At 46.1% G+C, this 18,806-nt stretch overlaps 3 protein-coding genes across 4 annotated transcripts; 1 reads left to right on the plus strand and 2 right to left on the minus strand.

Annotated features, from left to right (window-relative positions):
- Positions 1-39: 39 nt before the first annotated feature.
- Positions 40-4,616, minus strand: LOC117849754 (uncharacterized). The gene is made up of 5 exons (XM_034731422.2): positions 4,416-4,616; positions 2,254-4,264; positions 1,202-1,262; positions 898-1,121; positions 40-517 (listed from the first exon to the last, which is right to left on the minus strand). The coding sequence occupies exons 2-5, from the start codon at positions 4,215-4,217 to the stop codon at positions 463-465; spliced, it is 2,304 nt and encodes a 767-aa protein (XP_034587313.1). The 5' UTR covers positions 4,218-4,264; positions 4,416-4,616; the 3' UTR covers positions 40-462.
- A 3,422-nt stretch (positions 4,617-8,038) lies between these two features.
- On the plus strand, positions 8,039-12,317 carry LOC117848435 (transcription factor FAMA). The gene is made up of 4 exons (XM_034729843.2): positions 8,039-8,491; positions 8,628-9,293; positions 11,303-11,830; positions 11,915-12,317. Exons 1-4 carry the CDS (start codon positions 8,480-8,482, stop codon positions 12,002-12,004), a joined length of 1,296 nt encoding a protein of 431 aa, XP_034585734.1. The 5' UTR covers positions 8,039-8,479; the 3' UTR covers positions 12,005-12,317.
- A 345-nt stretch (positions 12,318-12,662) lies between these two features.
- LOC117848434 (jasmonoyl--L-amino acid synthetase GH3.5) lies at positions 12,663-17,564 on the minus strand. 2 transcript variants are annotated; one of them, XM_034729840.2, is made up of 5 exons: positions 17,276-17,564; positions 15,104-15,404; positions 14,906-15,007; positions 13,972-14,789; positions 12,663-13,408 (listed from the first exon to the last, which is right to left on the minus strand). In XM_034729840.2, the coding sequence occupies exons 2-5, from the start codon at positions 15,382-15,384 to the stop codon at positions 12,864-12,866; spliced, it is 1,746 nt and encodes a 581-aa protein (XP_034585731.1). In that variant the 5' UTR covers positions 15,385-15,404; positions 17,276-17,564; the 3' UTR covers positions 12,663-12,863. The 2 variants fall into 2 exon arrangements, with proteins under 2 accessions (XP_034585731.1, XP_034585732.1); XM_034729841.2 differs by having other exon boundaries at positions 15,104-17,017.
- Positions 17,565-18,806: the final 1,242 nt, after the last annotated feature.

Here is an 18,806-nt window from a genome sequence, read left to right on the forward strand (position 1 = left end):
CATGATGCACAGGGTATCAAATCTCCCCTCTTCACAGAGTTGCGTAAAATATTTACATATAGATACACTCTATTGCAAGCGAATTGCACCACTGTACCACAAACTCATAACAGTAACAACCACCGATTGCTACCCATGGTGTGGCAACTTGCACCAACAACACAAGCAACTGCAAAATGTACAGAAACAGGAGGAACTCTCGCAAAAGGAATAGACAGGAGCAACCGTAGCCTGGAGCTGCCGCCACGAAGATACAGCATTCCGGTAGGATGATACTGAATGAGTACACGTTGTCTCAACATCTGGAGCTGTACTGTTGCAAAGCGGTCAGGCTTGAAGACATGATTGGAGGGGCTTGCTTCCATTGTCACCAGGCATCATATTATTAAACATGGACTCCTATTTGGCAGCTTCTAGGTGAAGAAACTTCAGCAACAGCAGAGACACAGGATATCCAGAGAGCTAACTTGTCTCTTCAGGGATGTGCATGCCAAAGCCACGTTTCATTTTTTCAATTCTGATAAATTAAAAATTGAAAAATGATTAGTATCTGGAAACCCCACTACTTAAGAGATCTGATCAAGAGAAACTTGGCAATCAAGCATTTTCAATGTCTCTTGCTAACTCAAACATTGAAAATACTTGAAAAGAAGCAATAAAACCTATCAGTATTTCTAGATTCTGATAGAAAAGAAGTAATAAAACCTAGGTGCTGGTTATGGCATTAGATTAATTCAGGAAGTAAATGTGAGGATGCTATTATGCTTAAAGTTTATATTCGGCCTCATTGGTAAAACAAAAGGCTAGCACCTTTATGGTTTTCCTATATATTTATTACTGCATATTTACCTATAAGAAAGTAGAAAAGGGCCATGCGTTTACTGTCAAGCAACTTACGTGGGAGCAAGCTTTCCAAGACCACGTAACTTCATGCCAGTCGTATCGTCAACCACAGTTCCTGATATCTCAACAGAATATGACTTTCCAGATATACGAGGGAGCCCCCTCCCTACAAGCAAATCAAAATCTTTCTGGTGGAGCTCTCTGCCATTTACAAAAACTCCAGTATTCCCACCAGCACAGTTCTTGGGCATCGGATAGTTGAATTCTTTAATAAATGGCTGAAAGAAAAGAACATTCTGTGATGACATAGAAATAAATAGTGCTCGAGCAAATATTACTTGCAGAAAGTTCAACTTACAGGGATAATGCCTCTACATTCTTGACCAAAGACACCCCAAAATCCAGCACGGTAGTCGTACCTAAATTAAGAAAAAAAGGATATGTTACCTTGCTTTAAATAAATTCACAATGCACTGCGAATTAACTTCCTGAAAACCAGTATCTTTGGTGAAGATTTAGCAGAATTCGTTTCTTAGACAATATGCTCATCATACTAATTTATGATCTAAGTCACTAATAAGTGTTGCTTTGCACACTGACGGTCTCCAAAACATAATATTTTTCCATCAGTTTCTATAATAATATATCCATTTATAGGTATGAAAGTTTGAAGACAAATATATCTGAAAATGTCAAGATATTTCCGACTGATATGGCTATACCTTTGAAACTACAGCATAAATTAGCAATTTCTTAACTACAAATTTTTTTCACTATTGCCATAAAGTAGCACCAATTTTCTATTTACTGAGGTGCCAAGGAAATGGTTATATCTTGATTTCCGGGTGAACAGATATTGAAAAATGAAAAGCTATTACTGATATGGAAAATCACATGAATTTGTGAGGTTTGAGCTGACATTGCTCGAAGCAATCAGTAACGAAAACAAGGATTGTTCACAAGAACCTTCCTGGCTTCTCAAATAATGAAAGAACAACATTGTTACAGAGATCACCTCAAGTGAAGGTGACCACTTTGGCTGACAAAAGATTAGCCTTCTTTCTTCTTCAGAAGTTTGAGGAAAGCCAATCAAAACAGTGCTAGCAGTAGAAACCAGGCATGATAATGTGATCAAAAGGGGATTGTCCTACCAGTGTTCGAACCAAGTCATCATCTCAAGTTGCCACTGATAAACTAGGGCTGCACTGAAGCATAAAAGCAAAAGCTGCGTGTTTTGAGCCTATTATTGTCTCAATACTTTGCTAACAGATTCAATGTTTTCTGAGTAAGGTGGACGCTGCTGAAATAAATACGACTAGGGCAATTGATGTATGGCTGCGTGCAGCATAAACTAAACAAATACAGTTTAGCATAAAAGATTCTGAATGGCTAAGTGAGCAAATGACTTACCAATATGAACCAGGGCCAACAGGACCAGCTTTCTTCTCTGCTTTCCGGAGAGCTCGTTCAGAGATTGGATGACCATTGATTGAAACCTTAGCACTGTCTGCAGACTGGTTGAATAAAGAAAGGTCCTTGAAACCTTTCTTCAGGAAACCAGTAAAAAAGGATGAATCCCCATTCTTACCAATGGAAGACTGCATCTCATCTACCTCGGCCTCAGATGAAACACGAGAACTTGAGTTTGTGCACTCATTAACTAATGAGTTATTCTTGGCTGGCGTATCGCCATTTATATTATCTGAGTGCAGCAGTTTACCAGAGTCACCCTTGATGTTCTCTTGTTCATATCTCTTAGTTATGCTCTCAACTTCAAGAGTATTGCTGTCATCCTTTTTGTTGCATTTTTCATATCTCTTACTAATGCTTTGAACTCTGAAGCTACCATTACGTTCGTACTTTATGCTCATACCTTCATCTTCAAGGCTGCTGGTAACAGCATTACTGGTCTTTTGTTTGTATTTGTTACCCACAATTCTGTCTTCAGGACTGCCAACATTACCATGTTTACCTTTTAGTTCATGTGTTCTTCGGTTACTACATTCATCTCCAAGCACACCCCTATGGCCTTCTTTACTCTTCTCTGTACATTTCCTACCAAGACTTTCATCGCCACCATTGGCTTCATAATCTGCTTTGTTATTTATGTCATATTCCTTTCTTCTGATTTGATCCCCACCACTATAATCTTTCCGTTGACTGGAGAATGGATCAATTTGTTTGTCCTCTAAAATTGGACCTTGTGGACTGCCTGTATCTCCTTGACATAATATGTCCTTCGGGTCATTTGAGAATCTAGACCTGCTTGCAGGCACTGATTTTAACTGAATGCTCCTGCTTGACCCACGCTCACTGTCTGTTCTATCATAACTCCCGGTAGAAGATGGTGACATATTGTCAGAAAAATCCTCCTTCTGTCGGTGGCTATCATGTGCTTGCAACTTATAGAAATTAAAATTGTCATCATCCTGATGTTGATACCACCCGGAACTCTTGGGGTCCCGGTGATTGGAACTTCTGACACTTTTTGGTACTGGGAAAGACGATTGGGGGATCACCGGATGGACTTTTGCTTCCTTAGGCTTGAGATTAATAATCTCTGAACATGAACCACACTGAACCTGATTCTTCTTGCAGCCTGTGAATTTCCCCTGAGGCATCTGCAGAAGATGGGAACAGGAGCTGCAAACAACAAAAGGTGCAGCACCCCTCAATGGCCGACAAAAATTCTCTGCTTTCTTCCTGAAATACTCCACCCTCCTCTTTGACATGGAAGGGTCCGAGTACAGAGATGAAGCCACAGATCTCCGGTCAAGCTCCGATGAGAATGGTTGAGACCTATCGAAACGAAAGGACCCCTGCTGCCCTGCGAAGTACCTGGCCATCGGAATGTTCTCCTCGGGCGCCACCACCCGCTGTACCGGAAGGCACTGCGCGCATTGGCAAGTGCTGTGATGGCGACTCCCCTGACCAAAGCCATAGTTCTCCCGCCGACCATCGGGGTATTGTCGGAACCGACCGCTCGACTGCCTCGTGTACGTCTCGTCAGAGACGGAGCGCTGCAATTGGTCGTACGGACTCGGCTGTAATAAGCTAGTCCTGTACCGGCCGGCGTAGCGCGAGCGGTAGTACTCCGGGCCCCGGCCTGCGTGCGGCGGCGGTTCGGCATGCGACGGGCGCAGCGAGACCGTGCGGCGGCTCATGCGGTGGCGCTCCGGCGGCTGCCCCGTGAGCTCGCAAGAACGGGTGATTTGGTCCCGTATCTCGTCGAGCTTCCGGAGCAGCTCCAGAGGGTCCTGCTTGAGCGCGCCCCAATCCAGGGCGCCACTCCGGTCGCTGCATTGCCCGTACTGGACCGGCTCAGGAACCCGGCCCCTCCTCCTGTACTTCATCTCCTTGGGGTCGCTCGCCATGTCGCCCCCGAAGGCGGGATTCCCCCTCTCCGCCGAACCGAATGCCTCTGCAGAACCGAGAATCAGTTGAATAGAAATAGCGACGGCGAAAGGAGAAATGGTAGATGGTAAGGTGGATCATAGAACTCAGAGATGTAAGGTTTCGGGTGGCCAGAGAGAGGATGAAGAAGAGCTTGTTGCGGCTGTGGCGGCGGTTACCTCGACTTGGAGAGCTCGCGGGGGCCGCAACGGCCGGCTCAGGAGCTACGACGCGGGGACGCGGAAGAAACTCCGTTTTTCCGCTAGGGTTCCCCGTGGCGGCGGCGGTGGCGGCTCGTCGGTTTCGCCATTGGCGAGGTGAGAGCAGTGTGGCGCGGCGGCGTTCGAGTGAGGCGGCGAGGAAGACGAGGAGGGGGCCAAGTGGAAGAGGGGCTTTTGTACCCGGGGAGGTTATCAGGGACTCGGTTGTGATTTTTGTTTCTTCTGGGGCCTCGCGCGTGATGGAGCTTGGCGGGCCCGGCGGGCTTCGGTTGGGAACTGGGAGTGACCTGGCTGGACCGCCGACTTGCGGGGCCCGCGTGGGTGGAGAGGCGGGTGGTGGTGGACAGCTGGTGTGACCTGGATTGACTAAAAAGGCCTTTGCTTTGGCAATGCTACGCGCAAATGGTCTACTTTTTCGAATCATATACTATACAGACTGTGATTACTAAAGTGGGCACGGCGACAGAGTTAGCTGACCTTGATGAGAGAAAAAAAGAGTAGCTGACGTAGTAAACAATGCCGGATACACCTCTCAGCGAAAAATTCTTTATTTTTTGTTTTTGATTACAATTCTTTAATTTTTTTGGTTGGCAACTGCAACATGCTGATAAAGCCAAGAATACCCAGCACAACCTACTTGTCTCTGCCATAAAAATAGAAGAAAAGGAAGAATTCTCCAACAACCGATGAATAAATTTCTGGCCGAACGCAAGGACGCACCGCGACAGGGAGTTAGGGATCAACAAATAATTTGATGTGAAAGGGCATGTGCGATGTCTTTGGAGAGCTGGTGCGCGGGGTAAGGGGACGTTTAATTTCTTGAGCTAAAGTTTTTATTTCGTGTCATCGAATATTCGAAGACTAATTAGAAGAACTAAATATAAGTTAATTATAAAATTAATTGTACGGATGGAGGCTAACGGCGAGACGAATCTATCAAGTCTAATTAATTAATTCATCATTAGCAAATGGTTACTGTAGCAGCACATTATCAAACCATGGATTAATTAGACTTAATAGATTCATCTCGTTGTTTAGCCTCCATCTGTGTAATGGGTTTTGTAAATAATTTATATTTAATACTTCTAATTAGTATCTAAATATTTGATGTGACGGGAATAAAAAATAAGCAACGGGAACAAACCTTAGCCAGCGATGGAAATTTAGGTGCCGCCTGTCGACTGTCGGCGGCGCCGAACTCAACAGTGGTTACATGTTAGTATTGACTTGCACTGCATTGCTTCAATGATACACGTAGAGTACCCCCAGCAATCATGTTTGTCAACGACATGGCAGACGAGGAGTGAGCATGTGGTCCGTTCTACTACTCCTACTCTTGTTTATTGATAAATCAGTATTGTCGTCAGATTTATTCCATCTGCAGCCGATCGATGTTCGGTGGGGGAAGAAAATGCATTGGGTCGTCGTCGACCCATCCTCTTGAGAAGAGGACGTTTTAGCCGTCAACAAGTGCTGACTAACACTAAAAAAAGGCTGGGAGATCCATTGATGCAAGACTGTATATACGTACCGCACTTTGCAGCCACTAGCTAGCTGCTTCCAACTTCCAAGCATGACTTGAACGTGTGTTGGTGTGTGTATGGCTACTCGCTCCAGAGCGTACGTGTACACGCGAGACCTGTACTTGCAAGATCTCGTTTCTGCCCTGCATGATTGGCTGCGTACACAACCTGTATCAATTTTGGCTGGTTGGCTGCTCCCTTCCGAGCTTTGGGTGAGCAAAGGAATCAGTGCCTTGCTTGTGAACAGAGAAAATTCAGACTGTACCACAGAACAAAAAGGAAAGTCGATATATAAAGAGATGGAAGCATGCCTCGCAAAGAAGATGGAAAGCATATATACGGAGCGCTCATGTACTGCAGATTTCAGCTGTGCGTGTCATGTCATGTCATGTCATGCCTGGCGAGAAACAGCCAGGCAAATCCACCCAACTCTACTGTCTATAGCTAGCACTACTGATCTTGCGGTCCGCGGGAGGGAAAGAAGGAAAGGCCAGGAGCAAGGGAACAAACGCGAAAGCAGCTGCATCACACCACCTAAAACCTGCATGATCCATCCATCACCAACCACAGACAGGCAGGCCCGGACGGACGGACGAACGGAAAGAGATATCATATATAATATCTATGCCAATGCCATTGCCATGCTTGCCACGCGAGATTCTCTTCTCCTCCGGCCCTGCTGTCCATGTACGACTACCGCATGCATCACTTCGTTTGTTTAACCTTCCTGTTAACTGTCCCCGATCAGTACGATCGACCACACGTCCACACCGACGTACGTACGTGAACGGCGCCTGGAGCAATATATACTAGCGCTCAAGTGGCGTATGGCAGGACGCTAATGCATACTCCTGCTTCTTACTGTTCAGCGCTCTGAATGTGTCTGAATATACTAATGCGTAGTATCCTGCAACGGATTTCAGAGCTAAAGAAATACTCGAGCTGTGGAACCAGCAGTCCAGCACATGCATCTTGTTGTTTTGAAAGATATCTTGCATCTTGTTTTAGCAGCGATTCTTTTGGCTGCTGAGGCATCAGAGAAGGGCCGAGGGCGTACCGCGTAAGAGTTGTCCTTTCCCTTTCCAAGGCCATGTTTAGTTTCCACCAAAATCCCAACTTTGACACTATGCAAAAAGAAGATTCTCCATCACATCAAACTTGCGATACATGCATGGAGTACTAAATGTAGATGAAATCAAAAATTAATTGCACAGTTTTGTTGTACTTTGCGAGACGAATCTTTTGAGCCTAATTAGTCAATTTTTGGACAATAATTCACAAATACAAACGAAATGCTACAGTTGCGCATTTATGACAAACTCCCGACTTTGGAACTCCCAAATTGTGAACTAAACAAGGCAAGAGAGGAACGAGCTGCGGCACTGCGAGGAGGAGCAAAGAGGTAAAGCCACTGCGTGTGGGACCGCCGGAGGGCCCACTGTATGACCTTTTTTTGCTTTGAGTTTACACTGTATCTGTATGGCCTTCTGTAGTGGACCGTCTGACTCGTCCGAACACGGGTTTGCCATTGGGGCCCGTGATGGTTAAGAAACAGCTGCTCACGTCTGTCAGAGTGTCAGTCACATCCCATCAGCCCAACCGAGCGCAAGTATCTGGGCCGGATCTGACCGGCGCGCTCTCCGTCCGAGATGGCCCAAAAGTGCCAGTCCGCTGCTGCCTTCCTGGCCTGCTCGACGTGTGCCGGACATTGGCCTGGGCATCGACCCAGCCCGCAACAACATAAGTGACGTCTCTTACCGTTGTTTTTTTTTTAAAAAAAGGTCTCTCTCCTACCGTTGTTGCCAAACTAGCATCTCGTCTGCTAGCTGTGTTGATCCCAGAGACCCAAAGGAGGAGAATTATCACGGGCGGCGACCTTATAAATCTTGACCCATGCATCTCATGTCGAAAAGAAAAGCAACGAAAAGAAGAGCGATCCGTGATCGATCGATCGATGCGTCGTCCATGACGCGTCGGCGGCGGAGAGGAAGACCGAGGGAGGAGAGAGAGATAAAAAAAAAAGCAGAGGCGGGGAGCGCGCGCATGTGAAGAACATAACTCACCGGCCGGAGAGCCAAGCTCTGGAGGCGGCGGCCGCGGCGGTCGAATTCATCAGCTCCTTCGTCTCCATGCACCCCCGTATATGTCATCCTAATTAATGCGTGCATGCCCCCAAGAGGCTCCTCGCCTCCTCCGTCATCGATCACCATGCTCAAACGCAAACACAAAGCTACTAGCTCGTCTTCTTCCTCCTCCGTCTCCTTCGCTAGCTGCTATCCCTGCAAAACCATCCTACAAAACATGGCTATCAGTGAATGAGAGCTGCTCAGTTCTTCAGCCTGCTGAGGAGCTTTCTTGGTTGCTTAGCTGCTCCCATGCGCACGTACATACACACGTACTGCTTGTGAGCCTGCATCTACATGCATGTGTCCATCGTGATTTCATCAAAGCACCTACGCTAGTCGATCGCGGCGTGCGCGATCATACCGTGATCTGATCATGGACAAAGAGGTACACGACGCTGCGCATATGGAAGCCTATGATGGCATGATGCGCGCGATTGCCATGTTAATTTTTAGGTTTGAAAAAAGCTCTCTCTACTCAAAAGATCACTGATCTCTCCTTGTTGGCAAATGATGCTCCGCAGCAAGGGAGTCATCACAGTCACCTGGACAGCTTTGCGCCGCTGGACTGTGCGGCTCCGGAGGATCATCCCGGCGGTGGCGCCGGGATGGTCGACTACATGCTGGGCCAGGCGGCGCCGCCTTCTGCTCAGCCGCCGCCGCAGAGACAGGTGTCCTTCGACAAGCTCAGCTTCTCCGACGTGCTGCAGTTCGCCGACTTCGGCCCCAAGCTCGCTCTCAACCAGCCCGCCGCGTCCGCGGGCGCCCTCGAGGGCGTCGACAACGGCGCTGATGAAGACGACGACGACGACGATGGCTACTTCTTCAGGTTCCAGTCCCTGCCGTCCCTCCCCGGCGCCGCTCCTCCACGCGGCGGCGCGGGCCAGCATCACGCGGACCGTGAGGGTAGCAAGACGACGGCCGACGACGGGGGCGCGCACGAAGGCTGCGGCGGCGGCGTCTCAGAGAGCACGACGCTGGTGCAGCAGGCCGACGGTGGCGGGCGCGCGGAGAAGGCCGGGGACCAGGGGAAGAGCGGCCGGCGGAAGCGGCCCCGGACGGTGAAGACGAGCGAGGAGGTGGAGAGCCAGCGGATGACGCACATCGCCGTCGAGCGCAACCGCCGGCGCCAGATGAACGAGTACCTCAGGATCCTCAGGTCACTCATGCCGGGATCCTACGTCCAGAGGGTACGTTGAGATCAGTGGCTTTCAAAAACCAATTCAGTTGCAAATTAGGAATTTGTTTTGTACTTTGGCATAAAAGATGTGGGGTTATTATACAAACATAACTTAGAATTTCAGTTTTGCCAAAAAAAAAGTGTTTTTGGAATGGTTTTTGAAAGGAATTTCTATGCATTGCTCGTTTATAAAAACTGGACCAGCACTTGCTTTTATTTTCTTCTTCTAATAATAAAACTTGCGGCCGTCCTTTCGAAAAAAAATGCATTGCTCGTTTATGTATTTATTAAATGATTTGTAGAGTTTCCTGCATTGTGTCTAGCACTGCTAGCTTTAATTTGTTGCGCTTTCTAGGGTCAGGATTCATGATTTTAGGGTTAATTCGCTACAGATGGAGATTATAGAGCAGGAGGTGGGCAGCGGCCGGGTGAGGTTTCTTACTAGGGTTTGGAGGAGAGATCGAAGACTTTGGATGTTGCTAAATTTATCCCAGTGCATGACTTAAGTGTATCATTTTAGTAATGTCCAATATTTGAACTTTTTTTTTCTAAAATAGAGTCAATTTTACTACCCTACCCAAACAATCCGCCTTATCCCCGTAGCACCTTGAACAAAAGTTTCCCTCAACTTATTCCGCCAAACTATTCCAATTTCCAATCTACTAGCTGATGAGATTTGTCCTTTCGGTCTTTTTACATACCCATGAGTTTGAGTTCAAGTTTTCTCCAGTGACATAGGACAATTTTAAATTATGTTAGGTAATCATTTTAAGTTATGTTAGAAAATAGATTACAGTTTTTCATGAATATTTCATATATAGATTCAGATAATCTAATATTAAATTAACTAAAGATTTAAAAAATTGCATGAGAAGTAATGAGAAATTTTCTTAAAGTATTTTTCTTTCATTGGATATCACGTCCTTTATAATCTCGATCACATTTGAACTTATAATTTAACTTATATGTGGATAAATTAAAAGGAGAAAATTCAATAGGGGTAGATTGGACCCGTTGCGATATTCAAACGGTTGAATTAAACAAAATATTTTTATTGGGTTAAACGAACATTATCTGGGGTTGTTAAGTAAACTTCTTTTTCTTTCGAAAACTACATTGGCTAGCCATATGTAGATACGTATACCGATCAAGTCGCTATAAAAATTGTGCATGTATTGTGTAACTCATGATCTAATTCAGTAACTGAAACATTTTGGTTTGGTTTTTCATGGAAACCAAAATTTTGAACATCCTGCTAAACTGCAAACATTTTTAAGAAAATTCAACCATACAAATGGCAATCATGCACACTGTTGTCATGCAAAATTGCAACAATTTTGTTGGGCTATGTTTGCCATAAGTCCCATCACTCTGGTTCAAATGGTGTCGCTTTGGAGATAACATCACAATAATTTTATGGGTTGTGGTATACTATAATTTGTTTTTTACAAGTTGAAACTAAAAACCAAGACCAATTTAGAAACCAAACATAAAACTGAACAAACCACAAAATGCAGTTATTTTGAACCGGTTTTACGACTTGTTTGACTATCCCTACTATCAGGGTAGTTATCGCATCATCCAAAAATCCAAATGCCCCCTTATCACCACCTATTATTGTGTTAGGTGCCCTTCAAAGTTTATGAGTTAGGGGGGCATAAAATGGCCAGTTGCACATATATAAGTTTGACATGTAGCTGGTTAGTGGTTGCACGCCAACTTGACATGTGAATTGAACATAAGTAAATTATACGAGCCTTATAAGTTTGGTTAGTTACGCTACGTCACCATTTTGGCTCGGTCACGTTAACTTACTCTAACAAAATAGGTTAATATGATGGACGTCAGTCACCCATCAGCATGAAGACAACTGAAAAATGAGATATGTGAGAAGTGAAACATAGTGGTAATTTGTTGGAAAATTGTTGGTTTTCCTTGTAAGAAAATGTAAGTTCAGCAAGGATTAGTCGATACAATCGTAAGTACTTTGTGACTGACTGACACGTATGCTGTCTGCAGGGAGACCAAGCATCCATCATAGGAGGCGCCATCGAGTTCATCAGGGAGCTAGAGCAGCTGATCCAGTGCCTGGAGTCGCAGAAGCGGCGGCGCCTGTACGGCGGGTCCGGCGAAGCGCCACGGCCGGTGGTGGACGCAGCGGGAGCCGGCGCGCCAACGCCCGCTCAGCAGCACCACCAGCCACAGGTGCCGCCGCCGCCGCCGCCGCCGGCGTTCTTCCCTCCGAGCCTCCCTTTCCCAGTGGCGTCCGGCGGCGGCGATGGCGGCGCCGCCAAGATACTGGACCTGGAAGCCGGAGGCGCCGACGCCGGCGGCGGGCTCCGGGAGGAGGTGGCCGAGAACAAGTCGTGCCTGGCGGACATCGAGGTGCGCGCGCTGGGCGCGGACGCCATGATCAAGATCCTGTCCCGGCGCCGGCCCGGGCAGCTGATCAAGACCATCGCCGCGCTGGAGGACATGCAGATGTCCATCCTGCACACCAACATCACCACCATCGAGCAGACCGTTCTCTACTCCTTCAACGTCAAGGTACATCACATTTATATATTTACATCTTGGTGTGTTGAACTGTTGATGCATGTGGATTGAATATGTTTCTGCGACGTTTTGTAGATCCTCGGCGAGGCAAGATACTCGGCGGAGGACATCGCCGGCGCCGTCCACCAGATCCTCAGCTTCATCGACGTCAACTACGCCCTTTGATCCCTTCCGTGATCCCTCGCAGTCTCCGTGCCAAGACCCACGAAAGGGGCCTCCCGTTAACGTTGACAGCGACCTGTCTATTTAAATTTGAAAGCGATATTTCCCCACGTTCTATATGTGTGTGCTTCATCAAATATCATAATAAGAGGACGAGTATGTATGTAAACTGATTGGAGGACGAGTAAAAGATTAGTACTAGTATTATATTCAGAGACAATGTGTATGATTGAATTGTACTGCAATTATCAGATAGTTGAACGAGATGGTGCTTTCCACTGTCACATGTCTAATGGACCATTGGCCTTTTAGACTTTTTCCCTGTAATCAGTGCTTTTCCTTGGTGTCGCTGACTCTGTCTGGGTACCAACAGCAATAAGATTGGCATCATCACAGGATGATTTTAGCTAGATCCCAGTAGCCCACAAAGTGCTGCTGAAGAATAAAGAGTAAAAGAACAGTGCAGAGACGAAAGAAAGCAGCACTTTACTGCAGCCCAATGTCATAAGTGATGCATGAAATCCGCATGAACACGCTACCTTAAGATGTTCAGATAAAGATTCAGAAATATTGTAGGCAGCTGGGGCTGAGATTTGGCTGCGTTTACTCTGGAGTCAGCATGAATGCATTTGCTTGCTGTAAACAGAAATCAAAACCCAAGTAGGCAGCAACAACTTCACTTTTCTGATACCTCTTGCTACAACTGCATATGGATTTACAGAGATTCTAACAACCAGCAGCACTGGAACATATAGTATTATGGCAAGAGACTAAAACAGATTGTTTTCTTTATCTGGAGACTACAACAGAACCGGAAAGAAAAGATAATTACATGGAACTACAAGCAGCATTACCCTTTTTATCAGAGCCCATATGCAGTACTGAAGTAACTTTTGGTGGTGTTCCTAATTAGTATCTGCAGTACCTTGATGTTTAATGGGTTGATAAATCGAGGCGTCTTGAACTGACTCACAGCACCACCAAGGCTCAGGAAGTGATCTAGGATCTCCTCGAAGGTTCCCTTCTTCAGTATCCGTAGCTCAAGGGGGCCAATGGTCTTGATCTTCCTTGAACCCACATATCCTGCATCGACAAAGGCTAGATCCAAGCAATTTGCACAGTTTTGTAAGACATCCTCGCTTGCATCAGAGCTCAGCTCCCAGAAGATGACATAGCGACCGGGATCACTTGATTTCTCCACGAAGCTAGTAAAATCTACAATTTCCAGCTTCTCCGCTTCCAAGAGCTTTCCTGCTTCCTCAACAGCCAGCTGGAGGTCTTTTTCAGTGTTCTTGTCGATGTTGATGCTCAGGACTAGGCTTCTGCGGCAGATGAACTGGAGCTCAGGTGTTGAGTTGTGGAAGCCCGCTACCTTCACAATATCTCCTAGCCTGTAGCGGTACAGACCTACACCACAGCCAAAAAGGGATTGTAACTATATTCAGAGATATGATATGTTTCTCCAGAAATTTAATATGGAGTAATAAGCACTTTTATATTCAAGTCATTGCACCTAAGCTTTACAATATCCGCGTGTAAAAGTATTTGAAAATGTTGTGACGGATGTGTTAGGATAACTACTATCTGAGATAATAAAGCATCAATATGAGTTTGGTGAGACTACTAACATCAAGAGATTGTGCAGCTATAGCTACCTAATACAATATGAACTAAACCCTAATGAATAGGCTGCAATGAGTGGACCACAAATACAAGCAATAATTACTCCATGTGCTTAAGGCATAAGCTTGATGTATTCATGCCAACTGTGTGCATTTTGGTTTTCTGTTCAAAAATGCTTTTCATTGAAAATTTTAAATAGCATAAACCATTAGCCATCAGATTATACTTCTGAAATACTAGTATTGTAAGGTAACATATCTGAATCAGGTGACAGTGGTAGAAATAGAACATATAATTACAAATGAATCTCAATTCAAGATTGTATAGTGACCGATAAGGAATGGTACCTCCAAAGGTAGTTATTATAACTTCATAGATTTTGCCGATCTTCACTTCAGTCAAGCCAACTGGATCCGATTCTATGTAATGAATGGATGCACTGTTCTCTGACTCCTCCCCTTTTGGCTTCTCTAAAGGAATGAACTCGAAATAAGCAGTCTGAGGGAGTACAGCATATGTCACCTGTTCAGGTGGCAGTGATGGGTTTATATTAGCGCCAACCCATCCTTCAGATGCACCATAGTCCGCACTTATCAGTGGTAAATGGCCAGCATAATGTCTTAATTTCTTTAGATATGGCTCCATGGATCCTGTCATGATGCCGTAGACATACTTTGCATTTGGCCAGAGTGCTGGGATTACACCATACCAGTTGCTTAAGCCCATACACTTCCTGTGGATCGAGTCGGCAAGTTCAGGGTTGGGTTTCAGGATCTTTGTAACGGCTTCACGAATTGATGGCACGGTAACTTTTTCTGAGAGAACACCATCTCTTATGTCGGCACATAGATCTTCCCAAACTTCCTCAAATGTTTGAAATGCATGGACTAAGCTGTGAGCAAATGTTGAGAACACCTGATGGACCTCGTCAGAGTATATTAACCCACAGAGCAAGTGACAATATAAGGACTGGTGGAAGTCAGGGCCAAAAACAACTTCATCAGGACTGCAACACTGAGACTGGATATCCTTCATCCCTTCCTTGTAACGTGGCCTCCGGTACAAGTTTGTTGTTGCAGTTGTAGCAAGGATGCCACCTTTTGTTACCACTTGCTTGCTACCATAGATAAACTGCAAGGCCTTTCCTTTGCCTATAGGATATTCACTGTAAAAAGAACAGAACGTGGTTTTAAAAGTCTAGGATGCAAGATATCCACAAACCAGGCAACAATTTAACTAAATAAATTAGCAATTTATATAAACATAATTGAAGCTGCTCACCAGTTCCTAAATGCATAAGAAGTCTGGAATGTTTGAAGTGTGGTCTCAAGCAATTCATCATTAAATGGCAAGAATTTAGGCTTTCCCTGTGTTGTACCAGAACTGTGGAGCCAAAGAGACAAGACAAGATTACAAACATGGACCTTCATACACCAATATATACAACAAGAGAACGCATTTTTCAAGCAATAAAAGTACCTGAGAGACAGGGAAGTGACGGGCTTCCCAGTGAGGATTGGGGAGGTATCACCATCAGCAATCCTTTGGATATATGGCTCGAGATCGCTGTGAACGCACAGCGGGATGCAGGATTTGTAGCTCTCTACATCCATCCTCCCATTGAGGCCAAAGTGGTTAAGATATTCAGCATCAGCATTCAACTCAAGGATCCTTTTTAGTGTATCCTGCTGCACGCGTCCAGCATCGCGTGTTAACGTCTCAAACTCGTTGATAGTCTCTTCACAGCTACAGATCGGCATTTGTACTGGCAGAATCTTGGCTTTATGTCCATAGAGAAACCAAAGCAAAAAATTGTAAGAAGAGTGACACAAACTATACATGAAGAACAAGCAAAATTTTGGCTACTTAAATGAATACAGCTGAAGGCATTTTGCTGTTGCAAATTTGAACAAATACTTGAAAGTTTAGATACAGTGCATGACAAAAGATACCACGGTTCACAAACACTAACCGAGCTGGAAACCGAATCTGCAGCATAGTTGGGAAGTCTATCGACAGAATAGTAAGAAACTACTTAAGTACACGAGGCTCTACTCCCGACATGAGAACTGTCTAAATTCACTAACCTTCAAATGAAATGAATAGCATTGCAGGCCTGGATAACAAAAAGGGAAAAGGAGTAAAAGCAAAAAAACAAAAGTAGTATGCTGTACACCTACTAAAGCCAACAACCAGAAAAATAGGGCAACTTTGCAAAGCACCTGTAGAAACATTGACAGAATAATGTTAGTTAGTCTTCACTTTCCGACGCAAACTTATACTAATGTAAACCGTCAGAATCCCAAGAAAGTAGGTATAATCCCTCAACTTTTTACTAGAGATTCCACTAGCATGAGAACTGCGACATGAGCCAAACCCATAAAAACTCGACATATACCAACAGGAGATGGAGTGCAGCTTTCTGGGCTATCCAGATCCAGACTACATGATTCTTGATGCTGGTTTGACAATACAAATGATAAAGCCGTACCCTAAATGAACAAACATGAACATAACAACCAAATAAAGGCAGATGATCAGGCAATATGCAAGCTTACAGCCCATTGTAACAGTCTATCGTAAGAAGTAAGGTGAGATTTCCATAGCAGTGAACCAACAGCTCTTTCCGTGCCCAAAACCCCAGACTAGCAATACAACCTACTCCTACCACAGAGGCACTGACCACTCTACCACAGCCTTTACACATCAGTCATACGGATACCTTTCTTTCGTGAAATACAGGACCAGATCATAGGGATAAGGATTATTAAAAAAACTAAAAACAAAAATACAGATTGGTGGTTGATTGCTGAATTATTTAAGTAGGGTCCCTAAGGCCCTAACAGCACACAGAAAGAACATGCTGTGAAGAGTCAAGAGTAAGAGATGCCCAGAAAGGCACAGGCAGGGGCAGCCTTCCCTGGCGGAGTGAACAGGAATCCACCATGGAAGGAGGAGGGCGGAGTAATTGCCGCACGGCTCACTGCACCTGGTACTAGCTAAAAAAGGAAGCAAATCCACAAAGCTCACTGTGCAAACATTGCCGCAGAGGGATAAAAATGCGTGCTGCCTTGCTTGACTGTTCAGGTGGCAGGTGCCAACAATCTGTAGGGTGTAGGCAGGCTGCTCTGCTGCATACGGCACCCACCTTGGCACAAAATTCATGGGCTGTTAGTCTGTGAAAAGTTGCTCCGCGATGCAACACGAAAGAGGCAAAGAGGAATATATGCGGTGAATTTGTGCTGGCAATCTCGTTTGCTCGCCATGGGCGAATCACAGCGCAAGTCAACCTGCGACAGGAAACACAGAGCGCCCTTTTAATAGCTCGCTGACCAGAGATTCTTGTGATGATTTCTACCGCCGAATCGGAAACCGGGGAGCATCTGGAAGGGCCTGCACGGGGCATCCGGCTATAAAAAAATCCGAAAATTTTGGAAAAAGAAATGGTACGGAAAACGAACAGTAGGCGGTAGCGTGGATTGGAAAAGGAGGATCAGGCCATCAGCCCACAGGAAGAAAGATTTGAATTTGATTGCGCACAGTCACAGGTCACTGCGGAGAGAGAAAGGTAGTGGCCATACCAGAACAGAACAAAACAAAACAAACTCGGAACAATCCAATCATCCAGCCAGGCAAGGCGGCGCTCCTTACCAGGATCAGAGGAAATGAATCCGAGCCCGGATGGATCTGCACTCCCGTCGGCGCGGGCAGAGGGGAGCGGAAGCGGGCTGCTCCGGCGCGATGCCTGTCCCTCGGCGCGGCCAGCAGGCGAGGCGGCTCCGCGCGCGCGCGGTGACCGCGGGAGCCGGGAGGCGGTTTCGTCCGTGACGACCGAAGGGCGGCCCGGCCGCCGGCGAGCCCGCGGGGACGGACGGCGAGGCGGGAGGAGAATGGGACAAGGATCCCGGGCGGGGCCTGGCGCATGGGATTTCAGGAGAGAGTGCGGGCAGCAGGCGACAGGCGGGGGCGGAGGATTATAACGAGGCGGATGAACTGGGGGCGGGGTGGGACGGACGGGGCTGGGATTTTGGATGTTTTCGGGGTGGTTGGAGGAAAAGCGGAGGATCATGAGGGATTTGACCCCGGCTCGGTTGCCCCACCCGTCCCGTTTCCTCCTCGGCTCCTCCCTCCTCGCCTCGCAACAACTCGTGAAGCCCCAGCGGCCGCGGCACGGCGGTCGGCCTCTCTCGTCTGCCCGCATCGATGAGGGCATGCGGCCGAACGGGCGCGCGCGTCGTGGTTGCGCCCGCCGATGGTGTGCGTCCTTGTTCCTTGTCCCACCCAACCTGACTCGCCGACCGGTGGGCCCGGACAGCACATTTATCGGTGCATGGTGGCATGGGCGGGACGGACGCAGCCAAGTCTTAGCACGAGCACGGAGCACGACATGTCCCGCGTCTTATTGTAATTGTAGGTACTTGTACTATGCAAATGACATTATACACGATGTAATCGTACGTGGCTAAAATATTTTCTGCGAAAGGATGTTCAGCTTAGTGGTCAGAGCACCTCGATTTTACTCAGTAGGTCTGAGTTCGACTCCCGTGGAAGCAAACTAAACGGGTTTAAATAAAAAGTTATAAAAAAATAGGTAGGATTTCCCTGCTGACTTCGGTAAAAAAATCTACATACGATATACACGGAAGGCAGGCTAAAAGATATTCTTACTCTAAGATGCTAAAAAGGGCATATGAGATTTTCTTTTTTTATTTTTTTTTGCAAAAGGGACATCTGATCTTGTCAATCCTGAGAAAACGATTGTTCTTGAAATGGGCACTGCCCATTCACTTCTACTCATAAACCAAGCTCAAACACTGCGTGTTCTCATAGTATATGATACAATTTACTAAACAAAACATTCCAACTTTAGAAAGGAGGACACCCTGCAACTCTTTTAATGCTTGGCAGCAAAGAGGGCATTGTAATCTTTCCAGTAACCACTAAGGAATACATCAAGGCTTAACCCTTTTAAAGACAAAAATGCAAGTAAATCACTCACCACCTATTCAAGCAACCGAAAAGAGTTGGTGTCGCCAACTGGTTTACTATACGAGTTGTGGCTGAGCTTTCCTGACCATGCGAAGGGAGAAGGTTTGATGGTGAAATATACTAAGAATCAACCAATCATTGGGAGAGGTGTAAATGCTGAGAGGAATGTGATAAAAGTAGCACTTGCTCATTC

The sequence above is a fragment of the Setaria viridis genome, chromosome 3, assembly GCF_005286985.2.
Source record: "Setaria viridis chromosome 3, Setaria_viridis_v4.0, whole genome shotgun sequence".
Classification (NCBI taxonomy): domain Eukaryota; kingdom Viridiplantae; phylum Streptophyta; class Magnoliopsida; order Poales; family Poaceae; genus Setaria; species Setaria viridis.